The 17,857-nt window shown below is 35.2% G+C and overlaps 1 protein-coding gene across 2 annotated transcripts in view; it reads right to left on the bottom strand.

Annotated features, from left to right (window-relative positions):
• LAMA2 (laminin subunit alpha 2) overlaps window positions 1–17,857 on the bottom strand; it is a 516,055-nt gene that overhangs the window by 169,495 nt on the left and 328,703 nt on the right. For both annotated transcript variants that reach the window (XM_032484891.1, XM_032484892.1), the window contains exons 23-28: window positions 10,647–10,883; window positions 9,392–9,535; window positions 8,534–8,713; window positions 8,240–8,428; window positions 8,023–8,156; window positions 5,179–5,296 (exon numbers count right to left, since the gene is read on the bottom strand). In XM_032484891.1, coding sequence (XP_032340782.1) covers window positions 5,179–5,296; window positions 8,023–8,156; window positions 8,240–8,428; window positions 8,534–8,713; window positions 9,392–9,535; window positions 10,647–10,883 — 1,002 coding nt within the window. The remainder of the gene's footprint in view (window positions 1–5,178; window positions 5,297–8,022; window positions 8,157–8,239; window positions 8,429–8,533; window positions 8,714–9,391; window positions 9,536–10,646; window positions 10,884–17,857) is intronic.

Below are 17,857 nucleotides of genomic sequence, written 5' to 3'. Positions count from 1 at the left end.
TTGATTCCTAATGTGTATTTCTGCCTGGTTTGTGGAGTACACAGGCACCTGTGTCATCAGATTTAAGCAAAGGAAAGCTGTCATTTGCAAATACCACTCAGGCTGAACAAACTTTAGTCTTCTTTTTCTTGAGAAAGTTCGTTTTTAAAAAAAAAACTGTCATATGGACTAATGTGAGAGTTCCAATGTCCTTGACAACCTAAAATCTGCTTCTGCTGTGCTTGGTGAGTAACTAGCAAATGTCCAATGAGACACAGCAAAAAATTAAATAAATAAAAATGTGTCTTGGTTGCGTTATTTTTATCAGTATAATTTAAAGACTATAAAAGTAAGAAATTCAAAGTAATAAAACCTCTACATGTCTTGGGAATATTAGGCCACCAATAAAATGTATCTTTCCTTGATCCAGTTTCTCATTTTGCAATAAAAATCTGAGCGCAAACAGGAAACTGCTAGCAAAGCTGACATATGCAAAATCAAGACTCCATCTTCATTCGGGTTTATTATGTAAATGTGTCAAGAAACATCTCTGGCTTTTTGGAAGAGAGCCCACAGCTCTAAAGAAAGAAGGAGAACAATTTTGTGTTCTGGGCTCAAACCTTAGTATGCAAAGTTGCTGCCTTTATCAGCCATTGTTTGATTTATGAGTAAGAGGTTAGAGTTAGTTTTTCAGAGTCCACTGAAGATTATAAAGGGACATTAGCTATGTAGAATTTTTTTCACATGGTATCTTGGTCCCACTGATGAGAAAAGTGATTGGAAAAAAAAAAGTAGGGAAAAAATACTGGATTAAGAACTTCTTAATGCCTTTGCATCCTTCGGGTTCTGGACTAGGTCATCCAGAGTGGAGTATGTAAAGAGGTTCCTTAGAAAGAGAAAACGATCAATAGTCAGCATTCTCCTTGTTTGTTTTGACTTGGATAATGTGAGAGTTCTTCAATTAAGCACTTAAGAGTCTCTCTGCTTTTATCTCAGTCTGTAAGAAATTCTAATGAGGTTTAATAATGTCCTGGCTTTGAACAAGCTTATAATACCGGGAATAGTATTCAAAATATTTTGATTCGTATTTGTCTTATGCTGGACCTAATCATGTAATAAGTTTATTCATATTATTTAAAACCAGCTTCATTTTGTCATCGTTACCAAATAAGGTCTGAAAATTATGGCTGAGGAATTCATTTAAGCATAACAGAAGAAACAATCCAAGGTGTATTTTAAAATGTTACATAGTGTGAGTTGTTCCATCTTGAGCATGCTGACTATAGAATAAAACTGGATTTTCTTTACATAGATTTTATCCTTGGATACCTATATAATTATTGTTCTTTTACTGTTTTATTTACTTGTGTGTGTGTGTGTGTGTGTGTGTGTGTGTGTGTGTGTGTGTATCTGTTGTAAAAATCACACAAATTGAGAGTTCCTACCTCTGCCTTTTTATATCAAACAAACATTTACAACAAGTCTTAGAGGAAGAACAACGTTAAGAAACAGTACTTTTCATTGAGGAATCATACGAAACTCCATGATATGGACTGAAATCTGAAGGAGCACTGCAGACGTTTACTGTAATACACCCAATTTCTCCCATTACTAGGGCTCTTATCTGGAAGGATAGCGGGACAAAGTAGAAACGCACCCCTAGCGAGAGTACAAGCCTGGGCTTCAAGTCAAGCTCTGTGTGGAAGCTTCTAGGGCATCTCAGTGATTCTCAACCCGGGCTGTACCTAGCATCATCTGAGAGTTTTAAATATTGTTACTTGACTCCACCCCGCAAAGATTCTAGCAGAAGTGGTGGAGTATAGGGCCAGGGTTTGTTTTAAAACTCCCAGGAGGGTCTAACAAGCAGCCAGGATTAAGAATCTCTGGCATGCTCTTCATTCTATGCTAGGAATGTGTGTCTTTGAAGGGCACACAGACTCTGGTACTACGACACAAATGAAGACAGAAGCCTTGATTTCACAAGTTAATTTTGCCTGGGGATACAGGCAAATCGATCGGTATCTTTGAGATGTGGTTTCCTCATCCCACAAATGAGCAGATGTATCAATTCAGCTGATTTCTGAAGTTTCTACAGTTCTAACATTCTAGATTAATTTTGTGTCTTTATAGATTTCTAAGAGCAAATAAAAAGAGACTATTCCGTAACATAGGAGTTACAAACTTAAAATGCATTTTGTAAAGGAATGAGATGCATTTATTCCTCTTTAATCCCCTCCTTTCCTGAATTCTTTTGGTATTTATTCTTTCCATTTTTTAATTTTTTGAGGATGTTTTTGAAAATCAGATGTTTTCCTTTTCAGTCGTCTGGGACAAAATTCATGAGAATGATAATGCTTGAGTCAGGAACAAAAGAGGAAAGATGATAGCTACTTTTTAAAGTCCTGCCTAAAGTCATTTCTGGAACAAAATGAAGAATTACAGAAAAGCAAGTAAATTAACTCTGTCCTAATCTTATCCCTTTCTTTCTAACTCAAACTTTTCCAAGCTCTCCTCACTTGTGCTGAAATTATTCATAGCTCAATTTTCTTCTGCTTTCCTTCTATCTTTAATTTATTTTCATAACATGGTATCCCAACAAAACGTTAGAATTAAATTGCACAAAAATGTGGGAGGGTGGAGAGAAGGGGATGGGAGACAAAGAAAGTAAAGAGCCAACATGTTCCAGGTGCGGAGTTACACAATATCCCCTCTACCCTCCTCAGAGTTTAACAATAAAAATAGATACTTGTGTTGTTGCCAGTAAAAGCACGATCTTGTATCTTTACGTGGGTTTTGTAATCAGGCAATCCTAGGTTTAATTCCTGTTCCACCACGTACTAACCTATGATTTGTACAGGTTTTAAATACTGTGGGCTGAAGTTTCCTCATCTGCAACATAAGGATATTTTATAACTTACTTGTTGAGTGAAAGTGTATCTAGGTGTTTTGAAACAGACTTAGCCAGGTTCCAGCTGCAGTTTGGCTGTTTCCGAACTGTGTGATAATGGGCAGGTTTCCTAACCTGCCTGAGTTTCCATTTCCCATTCACAAAATGGGAATCATATACACTTAATGATGTTGGTGTAAGTGTATTAAAGAATGTACTTGGCATTGTGCAGGATACAGTAAGTGCTCAATAAGTGGCCAATTTTGTGTTTTTTTCTAATAAGGTTGTTGCGGATTAAATGAGATGATGTATGTGTGGTGCTTGACATACAATAAACCAACATAGGTGCCTTTATTCTACATAATTTAAAAAGTATAGTTACTGAGAATACACTAAAAACAAAAGCAACAGTGATTGTTCTACACTGCACTGGGAAACAAAATCACAACGGATACTACTTACCCATGCATGTCTCTTAATATTTTAATGTACATGGAAAGAGTCTTTGGATCTTCATGTGCAACAGAAGCAGTAAAGAGTATTCCTAGAAATGGGCATGTGTAAGGAAAAAAGTCTGTTCTCACTATTTTGTCTTTTCAGTTTGAGTTGATAATAGGTATAAATTGAGAATTTAAAACATTGAATAATTGATTTACAATGCTGTGTTAGTTCCAGGTGTAAAACAAAGTGACTCAGCCATATATACATACATATGTGTGTGTGTGTGTGTATGTGTGTGTGTGTGTGTGTGTGTGTGTGTATTCTTTTCCATTATAGGTTATTAAAAAATATTGAATACAGTTCCCTGTGCTATACAGTAGGTCCCTATTAAAAAATTACTTTTGATGGCCAAGTGACAGCTTGTGAGTGGTGATCCACTACACACTAGCCATTCAACTGTGAGCTAGAAGCCCCCTTAAAAAGAGTAAAAGGGGAAAGCAGCTGAAATGAGCAAAATTCACAATGATCTCTAGGTCTAGAAATCAGAGACTCACAGGTGATCTCTATGCTCTTACTGCAGAGAACCACATACTCAGTGTTGAGTAGTTCCCATTTCTACATACAATCTAACTTGAGTTTAGGTCAGTTTAGGCAACAAATGTTAACTGAGATGTGGTGAGAAGGAGTGTAGGTAAAGGATGGTAAACTCAGTGGCTCCCACACCAACAAATGTGGTAAGGAAACTGTGTCCTTTATTTGACTTCTAAAGATAACCTAGTCTCTACTTGAAATCATAAATTATAATAAGGCATTTCTTGAACTCACATTTTCAATAAATAGGGCTACAATGTAAACAACACTATAGGTAATAGGCAAAAGCTAAGTGTCTTCACAATTGGCTATATTTACAGCGGTAACCAACACTTAATTTTGTTTATTTGCAACCACATTTCTGGATAGAAACACAAAATGAGTAGCTTGTAAATGCAGATGTCTCTAGAACACATTAAATTTGGTGAAAACATTGTAAAGGAATTGCTTTGGGTCATGAATACACATATGCTACTAGAATGGGATGTATTATTTCAAAACTGTCCTTAGTTCTTGCTTTGATGATTAGATTTTATGCCTGAGTAATTACACTTTAGAATCAAGATGAATTATAAATAAGATGTATAATGGATTAGAGGCAATGGGTTGTGGAGAAAACCTCAGGTACCTTATTATAAAAGATAGGTCTTTATCCCCGTAATCTCTTCACTAAGATATTATTTGTAAAAGTTAAATTGCTTCTACAAAATAAAAATCTAGAAAATTGACCAATTCTGAAGATAGTCAAAAGACTATCCCAGAAAGTAAAAAACAAACAATCAAAAATCCCTATAGTTTCAAAAATATAATGACTTAGCGATAGTGGCACTTCGGAGGAATATATGTCCTTCTGAGAAGCTTATGTTGATGGGAACAGTCTCTTATTTGGTGCTTAACTTCTGTCATGTTCTGTATAAAAACAGTCTTTCAAAACCCGATATAATCCTATCTCATAATCACTGCATTTGAAATGTCTCTAACTGTTCAGGAAAGGTGCCAAGAAAACAGATCAGATACAATAAATGGGCCTTAGGAAAACTCTAATTTCCTGTTTTATATTTTTACAAATTTTTTAATTTTTATTAAATATTTCCCTTCAGTTCTGATTCCTACTTCAACATCTCCTTACGGTGTCTCACACAATGAATGGAAGATCACATAAAATAGGTTGAGGGTATGCATCAAAGTAAAACTGATTGCAGCAAAGGTAGTTCTGGGAGGATTCCCATCTGGCTGGTTAAGTGAGTTGAGCTTAACCAGGTTAGTTAGAGCCAGCTTACCTCACAGGACAAGCCAGAATAGCCCGGGGGGCAATCACATCTTTCTATCAAGTGAGCTGGAGGCGTCACTGCTGTTATGCGTCCTTGTTCAGCTACCTCCATTGAGATTTCAGAAATCCTGGAAACAATGAGCAGATGCTTAGATGGACCAGTAATTTAAGCTCACCTAGGAAACACTCAGTCCTACAAGAAGAGTCTTCTCAGGGTTTTGTCAATAACCTCAGTTTGTTCTGTTGTTTTGAAGCTGCTGAATTCCAGGAGCCTCTGTGCCCCATCTTATTCCTGAATCTTTGCCTCCTCAAAGGGTGAGATTACACATTTGTAAATATTTCACATAAATCATAAAGCATTTAGGAAATTAGATATCTGACGTCCTGTTGAGAAGTTATTATAAAGATTTTTTTCCTCCACTTTTAAAAATGTGAGTGGCTTCAGGTAGGCATAGCCAATTAATTAGACATTTACAGTCTTTCAAACAGATAACCCAGGGTGATTCCCTGTTAGAGTATCTCCTGGAGTTACCAGTGAAATTGCTTTTAATTTGCAACGGCCCCAATTTCTTGCTCTTGAATCTCTGAATATCCTTTCAAGAACTTTAGAAAACCATCTAGGAAACAACAATTGAGAATAATCTAATAATACTGATGTCTTTCTGAGGATAGAGAACCTTTCAAATTAGTGTTTTGTTAACTTTATTGAATAAATTCTTCAAGTAACTTAACTCACCTTTCCTACTGGTAGAAAGGCCTTTATAATTGAAAAAAAATATTCATAGTGAACATGGTGATACCCTTTTCATTAATTTGAAATTATACATTTAAAATATACACAGTCCATAAACTCAGACTATTTCATGACTAACTGGTAACATGAAATGTTCTGCAAATAAACTTTTAAATGAGACAATGAATAGTTTTGCTTCAATAAAAGCCACCTCCAATCGCTTAAGGAGCTTGAGTCATAAACTTTATAACAAGCATAGGTAGGTTTTATTGACACTGAATTATGAATGCATATTCTGACTCCACTCACAATGTAATCTGCAGTTTGACGACCAGCCAACCTTTATGAAACACGTGTTCAGTTAAAATTCAGATTTCACACTGTCCTCCCTGTAGGACGCATGGTAGTTGTCATCTGTAAACACACCTCTCCCCTCCTATAAGGAAGACTAGATTTTCTGAGGAAGTAAGAAAGTAACTTGGTATTTGTTGACAAGTCATCTCTGCTGGCATCTTGTGGTATTTTACAGTCACCTTCCCATCTACTGTACATGCATGCACACAGCAGACTAGTGAGGATTTAAAAGCCAAGAGAAATCTAAATGGTGTCAGCAACAGATATTTCTGCAATACATCATTTTTCCTCAGGGAATCAGAGAGGAACTGTTTTGCCTGAATCAGGGATTTAGCCAAACTCAGGCTTCTATTTAAGTGAATACTGAAAAACAAAGTTGTTACGTTCTTCAAATAAGTGTAAGAGAAGACAAAAGCAAAGAAAAAATTAATTTCAGCATTGACAATATGTACAAAGTCCAAATCTCAAATCATATGTATAATTCTTAACATCTCTTCTTCTGAGACTTTAAATTTGTAACTGAATAAAGATGCATCTTAGTAGGGTTATGACTTAACTACTTCGGGGGGAAAATGAGCATCTTTTTGACCTTTCTCATAATTTCACTGTCTTACAAAATCAAGTGCCAATCCGTGGCTTTGTTTTTATTGTTGCTTGATGCTCACTCTAGTTTTAACTGAACCTAGAAAAAGTTGTCTTTATTTAATGTTTCAAAAAATAAACTCCTAAGCCAAAGGATATTATTTAGTGAGGTATGTGAAAGGTGATAAGAGAAAGAGACTTATGGGGAAAAAAGCAACCTCACAGGAAGGTGGAATCTGCGTGGGAGAGGCAAAGAAAATATAATGAAAAATGCATGACAAGATTGTTTCTATCCGATCCTCTAACAAAATGTTCTGTGTACTACCAAACTTTTTTACTGAAACACAGAACACCTTGCAAAATAATATATTTGCACATTCACAGAGGTACCTGCTGTCTTCTATGACATGCAAACCTGCTTTGACTTCTGCCACCTGAGTTATAGCTGATATTCTAAAATAATTAACAATATACCTGACAATATATTTTGGGACATGCTTTTTATTATTTGCATAAAAATAATCTCCTGTTAGAAATGAGAAATACAGAAAAGAAATCAAAGTAATACAGACTTGAAAGTGAATTTCGGTCCTTGATTTGGTCCCTACTTTTGGTAGAATCAGAAGAGCAATATGGATCTTCTGCAACAAAGAAAAGATTTTCTGCTGCATGTTTGGCATAATGTAAACATTTGAAATATGGTATTTTTATATTCATTGGTTTGCCAGTGAGAGGGTTCATAATTATGTTTTCCTGCACTGATCTATTTTATGATATAAGACAATTTTTAATTCATTGATTTCATATTCTTACAGGATATAACAGAGAAACTGATATGCCAGAGAAATTGAGACTCTGTGTATGAAGTCAACAAGTTGCTGCCTCCAATCTATGAAACTTAGCTACATTGGTGCAATGCCTCATTTGATCTCATTGGATAAGTTGTCCCTTACACTTGAGGGACATGACCACGTGTACTCACGGTGTTGAAGTATCCCGGCTTCTCCGTTGTTTATTTTCTCTTTATTCTATCATTTTTTATGTGTATCTTACTACTAATTCTAATCCCTCCTCCATGGTATATAAATATGCTTATTTCTCTCTCAGATTAAACAATCATCCCTTGATCTTTGGCACGATCAATTTTCTCCCTTTTATACTTGGATGTTTTTTACTAAAGTTTACCTGCTTTGTCTCATGATATTTCCATAGGTAGCCTTGATAAGAATATAATGGATATCATATAGTACACCCAAGAAGTCTTCACGGGTCACAGTTCTACTGATTCGAGGATCATCACCATAATATTTCCATTCTTTCTGTTAACAAGAAAGGAAACCACCTTGACAAAACTGAATGCAGAACCACTGGCATCCCGGCACCCAACAACTAACAACCTTACCTCTGTCATTTCAATTTCATGCCTTGTCAGTTGGCCGATTAGAGGAGCAGCCATATGCCTGATGATAATTCTCGCATGAGAAGGAGTCCCACCTCGAATGATAACTTGAGGATTATATGTAGAGAAACCTGTCTCTTCCCGAGCCTCAAAATAGATTGCATACTTGAGCTTGCCACCATAGGCCATCAACTGACAAAATAAAATGGAGAATAATGCATTAGATAAGTCTGCAAATAGCATTATTCTAAAAACATATTTTATCTTGTTCTCATGCGACTTCAAAGTTGTCCTTACCTTTCTTCCTTCAAATTGTTCTGGAAGTTTCCAATAAAAAGGTTCCAAATGAAGATCTTGTCTTACTAGATCCATGTGTGCAACAATCTCTGGAGGTTGAAACATGATGCCTTTGGTAGTTGTGTGTTGCAATGCCTCATCCACCAGGAGCAGGATAGTCTGCTCAGGCTTCAGAGTCACCTGCAAGGGATCAAAACACAGCAGGTAGCCTCCTTTACAACTGAGCTGTAGACTGCACATCTACCTGCAGCCCCATTCCCTTCTGACGAAGTGTTCTCACAAGGACCAGAACTCATGCACAATGAGCAGGTCAGAGGGGAGAAACCATTCTGACATGTTTGCGTAGTGAAATCCACAACATCTGTGAAACTGGTCTGTCACACTATCAAAAAGTGGAGTTTAAAAGTAGAAAGAGTTACAGGAAAATTAAGGTAAAAAAGAACATATTTCCACCCTAAAAAGCAGCGATTCTCTAAGGCTGGTTGGAATAAGTGCACAAGTTCTGGTTTTCATTACTGCGTGAGCACATCTCTACCTTCAAACACGGGCACCCTCGCGCTTTGGAAAGTAGCTTCTTCCCATCCCCCAAAACACGATGTTTCCCTCATAACGTTTTCCTTTTTCACTTGGTGTCTATTTCCTTACCCACAATAAGTGAACTATTTTTAAGGAAGAATATAAAAGGTATTTACCCCCACTGTCTAATGGCACATGGCTCCTTCAGCAGTTCTAAATGTGTACAGGGGAAAAGGTTACTTAAATGTTTTGCCGTTGCCTCCTGCCCCTCAGTGCCTGGCTAAAAGACGCCAGCAGGAGCTCACATTATACCATTACATGGCTCACCAGTTCCTTACTCACCCACGTGCGAATCAGTCCTTTTGCTTCAGAGCACTGAGTAGTAGCACCGAAGCAATAGCAGCTGCTGCAGCCAAGTGGGTTCTTGGCATCACGTCCGAATGTGCCAGGCCTGCACCTGTCGCAGTGGACACCTTCCACATTCACCTGAAGAAGGATGAGAGTTCCTCAGAGTCCATATGGTGAAGTTATGAGAGAAATAAACTCAAGAAGGAATAAAAATGCTTTATGACTAAGGATATTGTATATTGTTTTTTAAGTTTAAGCAGCCTGTTTCCTACTATTGCACTGTGAGGAGTATGAGAATCATGAGAATTTCAAAAGTAGAATAAAAACACTGATTCTTAGACAGTGGTGTGATGCAAAGTTGTAAAAAATACAGGCAGGATATCAAAATATAGATTTATAAAATTATTAATGAATACTGTGCATACACTCATATAGCATGTATTAAATATGACTTATAATCATAATTATAATACGCAATAATGAAGCATTGTACTTTGTTTTGTCCAGGACTTTTAATGGCAGAAGCTGCTGTTTTCCTAAATTCTCAAGACTATTTAACAATCACTCCTCAGATTTCATCTTCTTGTTTCCTCTGTCCCTCTTTGCATAGACTTTTTCTTGAAAAGATATCTCTGAGACAGTCTTCACTGCATTTTTCCCTGGGATTGATTTTTCAGAAATATCTAAGGGGTAAAAAATCCTTCTTATCCTTTTTAATTGGCTGTTTTTCTACATCATTTAACAATATTAATGAGGGCTGAAATTTGCATATAGTCACTGTTTCTAATGTCGGTGTTTATACATGATGAAATTTTACTAAACTTCCACAGCAGTAAATATATTTTTCAGTGTACAGCAATTGTGGATTAATTTGAGGAGAAATTTTTTTTTAATATGGCTTATTATTTAGCAGTGATTTTCTCTGATGATACTTAAGAGAACTGTCTTTTTTTTCCCTCCCTAATTATTCTTGTTGAAGCAAAGTGAATATGTATAGGCAAATTGAACTTCACTATTGAAAATAAATCATTTACACCAGCTAGAAAAATAGTTGGGTTTTGGATGAAAATATATTCTTAAAAAGCAGTGCTGATCTGTATGCCAGATAAAAACTCTGTGTCTTGCAATGAATATTCGTCTGTCTGTTTGGCTTAACGACACAAGAATAAATAACTGAATGAAGTTAAGACTCAGCAATGGAAATAGAATTGAGTGAGGTTTTTCCTTACTGAATTTTGGCAGTACATACCTTACAAGTACACTGCCCAGTCTGATCGACACAGGAGCACTTTTTAGTTTCTAAATCACAGGTTGAGTCATCAGTCCCTGGCAGGAAGCAGTCACAGGGATTACAGTGAGGGTAGTTCCAGTGACCTCGAATGCACTCTGTACATTTTGCACCAGAGAATTTTGGATGACAGTTGCATTGGCCCGTGTTTATATTGCACTGGAAATCCAAAGATCCTACCAAGCTGCAGTTACAAGCCTATGGAAGAGATAAAAACAGCAATGATTTAACACCATTTCATGGGAAGTCTCTTTAAATTTTAACTCTAATGTTTCCATGCTTCCATTAAACACATATTAATCCTGTGTCTGTTATATACTCTGTACTGTTCTGGGTTAGTCACTTGGGAAACATCAGTGAACATAATGTTAAAATTGCTTCCTGCATTTACTAAAATATATGTGTCCAGAAAGCATAAAGCTATTGAATAGGAAAGAAACTGTGTTTTCTCTGTCTTTGCAGCAAGGACGAGTTATGTATAGGTTTTCTTTAAACACTTCTTGTTTCAAAGATTGAACTTTAGAGTAAGTCATTTTACCTTATCATTTCATCTTTACAGCATTTATAATGAAGAAGAGAAGTAATCATGTAAATATAACTCAATGGAATAAGCATGATATAATAAGGGAACTGCACAATGCTATGAGAACATAAAAAGCACCCAATCAGATGTGGGGAAACCAGAGAGAGTTTAGAAGAGAAGTGACATCTAGCATGTTGTTTTTGAGAATTTAGTTTTATAGACAAGCACGATTTGAACTGCTTTGCTGCTAATCTTTTTTCTTTTTCCTAGCTAGACATAGAATTTTCTCTTTATGTAATTTAAAATTTTGCTAGAATTTTTAAAAGTTTGAGTCCTTTTATTAGTTTACTGAGATATGGAGAGTTCTTTCAGTTTGAGAACAAAATTGCTTTTTAATTCAATGCTATTTCTTTGATTTTGTTTTTGATCTTCTGTTCTAATTTTTCAATTTTCTTCTTCAGGATCACATATAATTCTTAAAGTACACCACTTTTGTCTGTCTGCCAAATCTATAATATACTAATGTCTTCTGTAGTCATTTCCCTATTTGTCTCTCAAGTTTGTTCTCCATTTTATCCCTCCTATTTGACAAAATGAAAATTCTGTTGTATGTATATACCACCAGTGCTTATTTTAATTACACTATTGCATTTTTAGCTTCTTTTCAATAATTTCTTTATTTCATCTCAGCAGCAGTCTTCACTTGCTGCTCATCCACGTCTTTTCGTCGTCTGATCCTTAAGGCTTGCTGCTTCTGATTTACAGAGCTCATGGCTCCTTGCAATCTAATTAAAACTTGAGTGGATTTCTAAAATGTTTTTTAAGATCTTTAAATAAATCATTTTCAGAGATCAGCTGTGCCAGTGATCACTCTACTGTCTCTGAGCTCTAAACTCACTCCTCCTTGCCCTGCTTTGTGATATCATAGTTAGATCCTATGGACGTTCCTCTGTCCAAGCAGAAGAATGTTCGGCTTAGTCAACAGAGTGTCCTGGAGAGACCCAAATAAGGCCATAGTGATGGGAAGACACTTTGGTACTAGATTCTGGCTCTTCATTACCATCACCATCATTATTATTTAATTGTTTAGCACAGGAGCCCAGAAGCCCAGAAAGAATTCCAGCTATGCCCTCAGGCCACTGTCTCCTCTGAGCAGCTTAGGTCTCCACACAAGCTCTGGCCATGGCTGCTTCTAAGTAGGTCCAGTATGCCCATATCCTCCAACAATGGTGGGCAGCTTTTATAGACCCGCACTTGCCCACAACCTCGGGCAAGTTTTTATTATTGTTTTTATTTTACTACCAGCAGGTGGTGTGTTCCAGTGGTAGCCACACTCTGTTCAAATGTGTCTGAACTTAAGCCTTGCTGGGAGTGCGGAGCAGTAGGATGTGGGGGGATACCCTCTCCTAGTCCTTGGTTCCTTTATTGTCCACTCTCCATCACCCTAGAAGTGGTAGGGTTTTAATATCCCTCTTTTATCCATTTTAGTAACTAAAAGCATTTTACCAGTTAACAATTCTTTATATTCTACTTTCCCTGTTTAAATCAAGTGGGTACCACCTCTCTGTGTGTCTGAGTTTGTCACCACACAAATCTATGAACTGACTCTTCTGGGTGCTGTCCTATTACCCTTCTCAGATCTACAGCTCATAGGCATAGCAGCTTGCCAGACTCCAAGTATGGTTGGATCTCATTTCGCATTTCTCACATTTTCATTGCTCAGCTTAATTCTTACATCCACCACTAGTAGGGATATTCCTGCTTCTGCTCCTGCCAACAGAAGTTTACTTATGGGACAATTGTTTCTAGGATATGATGTACAATCACCAGTTTCTCATCTATTACCTCTTTCCTGTCCAAATGTTTGGTGAAGTAGTTTTCCAGATTCTGATATTAAAATATCACCTGGCCTTATTTTTGGTGTCTTTATGATGAAATATTTTCTATGTCTTCATTGCAACCCAGTAAAAAGGCCTGCCATAGGAGATGCTACTAAAAATTATTTTAACCCCAAAGATCTAAAATGTGATTGTTTATTCTACTACAAACATGGCCACGGTTTCCAAAGCACAGAACAAACCATTGCCATCTCCCCAACTAACTTGTCCTCATAGAACATCAGATGTAGAAAGAGAATTCAAAATAAGGAAGATTGACTTATTCACTTATATAATTTTTCCTTGACTCACTTAAACAAAGTTGGTCATAATCAGAAATAGAAAATTATGATATGTTATGGAACCTTTCATCATGTAATAAATTTAAAAACTGTTCTATGAGATATTTAACTAAAATAAATGTCCTAGACTTTATTAACTAAAATAGCTGTCTTTAGACTTTAACTAAAATACGAAATGTCTGCTACTCAATTTATTATATAAAACTGAAGCATTAATTCTTAAAGACCAGTCAACAATACAAATAGACATTGGGATCCCTCCAAATCAGGAAGCTTATTCAGGAAGATATAGTGGAGAATAAATGATACCATTAACCATATGTTTAGATAGCAAGATAGCCAACATCAGACTTAAATCATAATTAGATGTAATGTTTGTTTAGCAATGGAGGATTTATGCAGTGTTCCCCTGCTAGTGAAAGATGGCAGGTTTTGTATTCTACTTCAATAAAAGCTCAAATGACGTGTGTGCTCACACCTCAGCACAGAGAAATTATCCATGACACAGAGAAAGGAAAGCTATAAATCTCAAATCACTGTTCATCTAGATTAAAGTCATTCAAGTTTTTTAAATGGTAGATAAATGCTCATAAATATTTGTGAGGGCTCTGTGATTCTTTTTTTCTAATTGTTCATAATATGAAGTGTCTGGCTATTGAGAAATTTAGATTTTTAACAGTGGTTCAAAGTAATAAAAAAATTTCAGTCAACTTTAGTCAACATAATATTTATTCAAAGATTAGTAAATGTAATGATACCAAACATATAAATACTTAAAAAAAAACTTGGTCTACATTCCATCCTGATTTACATCCTGAACATTAGTCATCAGCTTCAATTTCAGGAGTTTCATTAGAGTTTGTCCACATCATAGGATTCTGTAGGTAGCATGGAGCCCTCACAAGTTTCTATATGACTAATTCATAAGTCCAAGGGATAGGGCAGTTGCTTGAATTTGAGGTTGGAAGTGTAAAAATGTCAGTCAAAGAAACTTACAGCATTGTTCATACTCATCAAAAATCTGAAACTACCGAGATATTTTTGTTTCCAAAATGTAGTTCTACCGACCTTCAAAAATTTAATAGTGCTGTTGACATTAAAAAAATGGGTGTTCTGCCTAGTGTTTATTTAATCACATGTCTAATTGAAGTAATGTATTTGAACTTCCTTGAACAATCACCAATACTCTTTTCTAAATCAGTGTGTTCTAGACCAGTGTATTCAAATATTTTATCATATATGTAAGAATAGTTATAGCTTACTTGTGAACTAACTCAGTGGAAAAAAATAGTTTACATCTCTACAAAGCACTATGATGGAGTCAAACAGGTCACACTTGGTCATCATGTTTCAATATTTCTCAATCTAACGTGATCAGTTGGAATGGCTCTCACTAACATCAAAAATGCCTGCATTTATGCTCTTACATTTACAAAGTTCAGCCCTAATACTACCTGACCTCTACGTTGCACTAGGCACTAAAGAATATTCCTTCTTTTTAAACAGTCTCTTAGTTTTTATAGCACTTACATGGTTTATCTCCTCTCTTTTAATCTGTTAAACTACAAGACCAAAAGTAAAACACGCAAACAAATAAAATCAAGAGACAACTGTTTTCAGACATTGGATAACAGGAAGCAAAGGACTGTGACTTTTGAGAGAAGGAAAACAAATGAGCTTGAACACAAAGGCTGTGTCTAGGCTGCAACCCAGAGAGGGAAAACTCATATAAAGTCCAATACTATAGCTGAGTTGAGAAACAGAGTAGAGTCTGGAGAAGCTGAGACAGTTAGAATTTATGGAGGGCAAATAACATATGTGTCCAAAAAGGAAGAAGTCACACAGAGAGAGAATTCTAGAGATATGCAGAGGGTTCCCTTGAGTCTTTGGCTGAGTACTGATATGTGCATACATGGATTGAAATTCTACAATTGGGGAAAAAGCATTGGAAAGCCACAGGGTGAAAAACTCCTAGGGCTCATAGAAAGCTTAATAATTCATATTCCCAACAGCCAGAGTGAATAAATAGTAATGCACTGGATAGTGTTCTCAAAGTACTTGACCTCTTAGTAGTAAGGCTAAATGATTCCGGGATTAAAGGCTGCTCTGGACCTTCCCTAATAAAACTTAAAAGCAAGCCTCAAATGATCAGTGAGTAACCTGATTGTCAGGATAAAGTTTAAAACTCTGTAAAGGAATAGAACAAAATCTAAGATGCAACAATAAAAATGTACAATATCTGGCATCTAAATAAAAATCAGCAGGCATGCAAAGAAGCAAGAAAATATAATTCCTAACTAGGAAAATAATCAATCACAATAGGCATAATGTTGAAATAAAACAAATGATGGAATTAGCAGAAAACTTCTTTACAAAAACCAGTATTTATGAATGTTATAAACAAATTTTCTCAAGGATAAATGAAAAATGGTGGATATAAGGAGGAGAGAAATGAAAGATATAAAAAGATCCAAAAGGAAATTTTAAAGATGAAAAAGATAATATTTGAAATGAAAAAATACTAGCAACTGAATTAACAGATTTGATATCACAAGAAAAAGAAAACAAGAATTTGAACAGCTAACAACAGAAATTATACAAATGAAGAGTATAGAAAATAGAAGAATGAACGAATAAACAAAATTTCAGTGAGCTGTGGAAAAATAAAGTGGTCCAACACACACATAATGGGTTCCAGAAGAAGACAATGTGGTTGAAGAACAAAAAATATTCAAAGATATAAGGGATGAAAAATTTCCAACTTTGATGAAAACTGAAACCCCACAAATCCAACACGTCCAACTAAGACATGAGAAATAAATATAAGAAAATCACAAAAAGACAGCATTATTAAATTGCTGAAAAACAGGATTTAGGATTATATATCCAGAAACAGTATCTTTGAAAAATGAAATGAAAATAGAGATCTTTATAATAAAAATCAAAAGAATCATTGTAAGCAGACCTGAAATATCAGAAATAACAACAATATTTAGGAAAGTAGTTAAATTATTACAGTTGCAGTTAATGGATGAGGAAAAATGTTATGAAATAGAAGTGTGGCTGTACCAAAGCAGTCAAGTGCACTAGAATTGATACTTCTATAGAAAAACAGAAAATAATTTTTCCCCCTTAGAAAAAAAAAATTGACAATTTAATCAAAATCTTATGATTATACTGCTGTATATATAGCACACAGAAGTAAAATATATGACAATAACATAAAGACAAAAAAGAAAATTAGAGGTTTACTCTTGTAAGGTTCTTATGCTAAATTGCTAAATAAATAAATAACCCTAATTATTGCCCCTGCCAAAAAAAACTTTAAAAAATATATTCTATAAAACTACCAACTGGGAAAAAAGATAGAATAGCTATATGAATATCAGAAAAGAGTGCACTTCAGAACAAGGACTATTACCCTGGATAAACAGGTACATTTTGTAATGATAAAGGCAACTTTTCCAAAAGAATAATCCTACATGAGTAGACACCTAATATCACTGCTCCAAAATACATGAGTTAAACCCTGGGAGAACTGAAAGAAGAAACAGATCACAAGTATAGCTCAGCACCCTCAGTTATTAAGAGAATATGCAGACATAAAAATCATGAAGGATAATTGACTTCTATAGAAGATTTTATCCAATGCCAGAATATACTTTATTTTCAAGGCTACATGTTAATAAATGAAAATGGACACAATTCTGAGACATAAAACCAAGCTCTATATATTCACAAGGACTAATATAATACAAATTATGTTCTCAGACCAATACGGAATGAAACTAGGCAACAGTAACAGAAAGATATCTCGAAAACTCTTAAATATTTGGAAATTAAACAATATACTTCTAAACAATCAATGGATCAAAATAAAATAAATAAGAATATTTTAAACAATGAAAATTGAATCACAACATACCAAAATGTGTGGGAAGCAATAAAAATAGTGCCTGGAAGGAAATTTATAATATTAAGTGCTCATAGCAGTGAAAAAGATAGATCTCAAGTCAATTATCTAAGTTTTTACCTTAAGGAACATGGAACACAAGAGCAAATTAACTTCAAAGTAAGCAAAAGGAAGGAAAGTTAAACCTTTTAAAAACATTCCTCCATTCAGTTCATTTAATATACATTACCAAGTTTATTAAATTGTTCAGTTTATTCCTATAATATTCTTTTAATGTCTATAGGATCTATACATATGTCCCTTTTATGTGATTTTATTTGTTTCATCTCTCTTTTTTTCTTGATTAATCTTAGAGTATTATCAACTTCATTAATCATTCTGAAGAACCAGTTTTGGGCTTCACTGACTTTTCTGGAGTATTTTTGTTTTCTATTTCATTGATTATGCAAACTCTTTCAGAAATTATGAGGTGGGAATACTTCCTAATCTCTTTCATGAGGCTAGCAATACCCCAATACAAAAACTGGAAAATAATACTACCAAAAATATAAACCAGT

This window comes from Camelus ferus, chromosome 8, assembly GCF_009834535.1.
Source record: "Camelus ferus isolate YT-003-E chromosome 8, BCGSAC_Cfer_1.0, whole genome shotgun sequence".
In the NCBI taxonomy this organism is placed as follows: domain Eukaryota; kingdom Metazoa; phylum Chordata; class Mammalia; order Artiodactyla; family Camelidae; genus Camelus; species Camelus ferus.
This window is presented reverse-complemented; position numbering and strand designations above follow the sequence as displayed.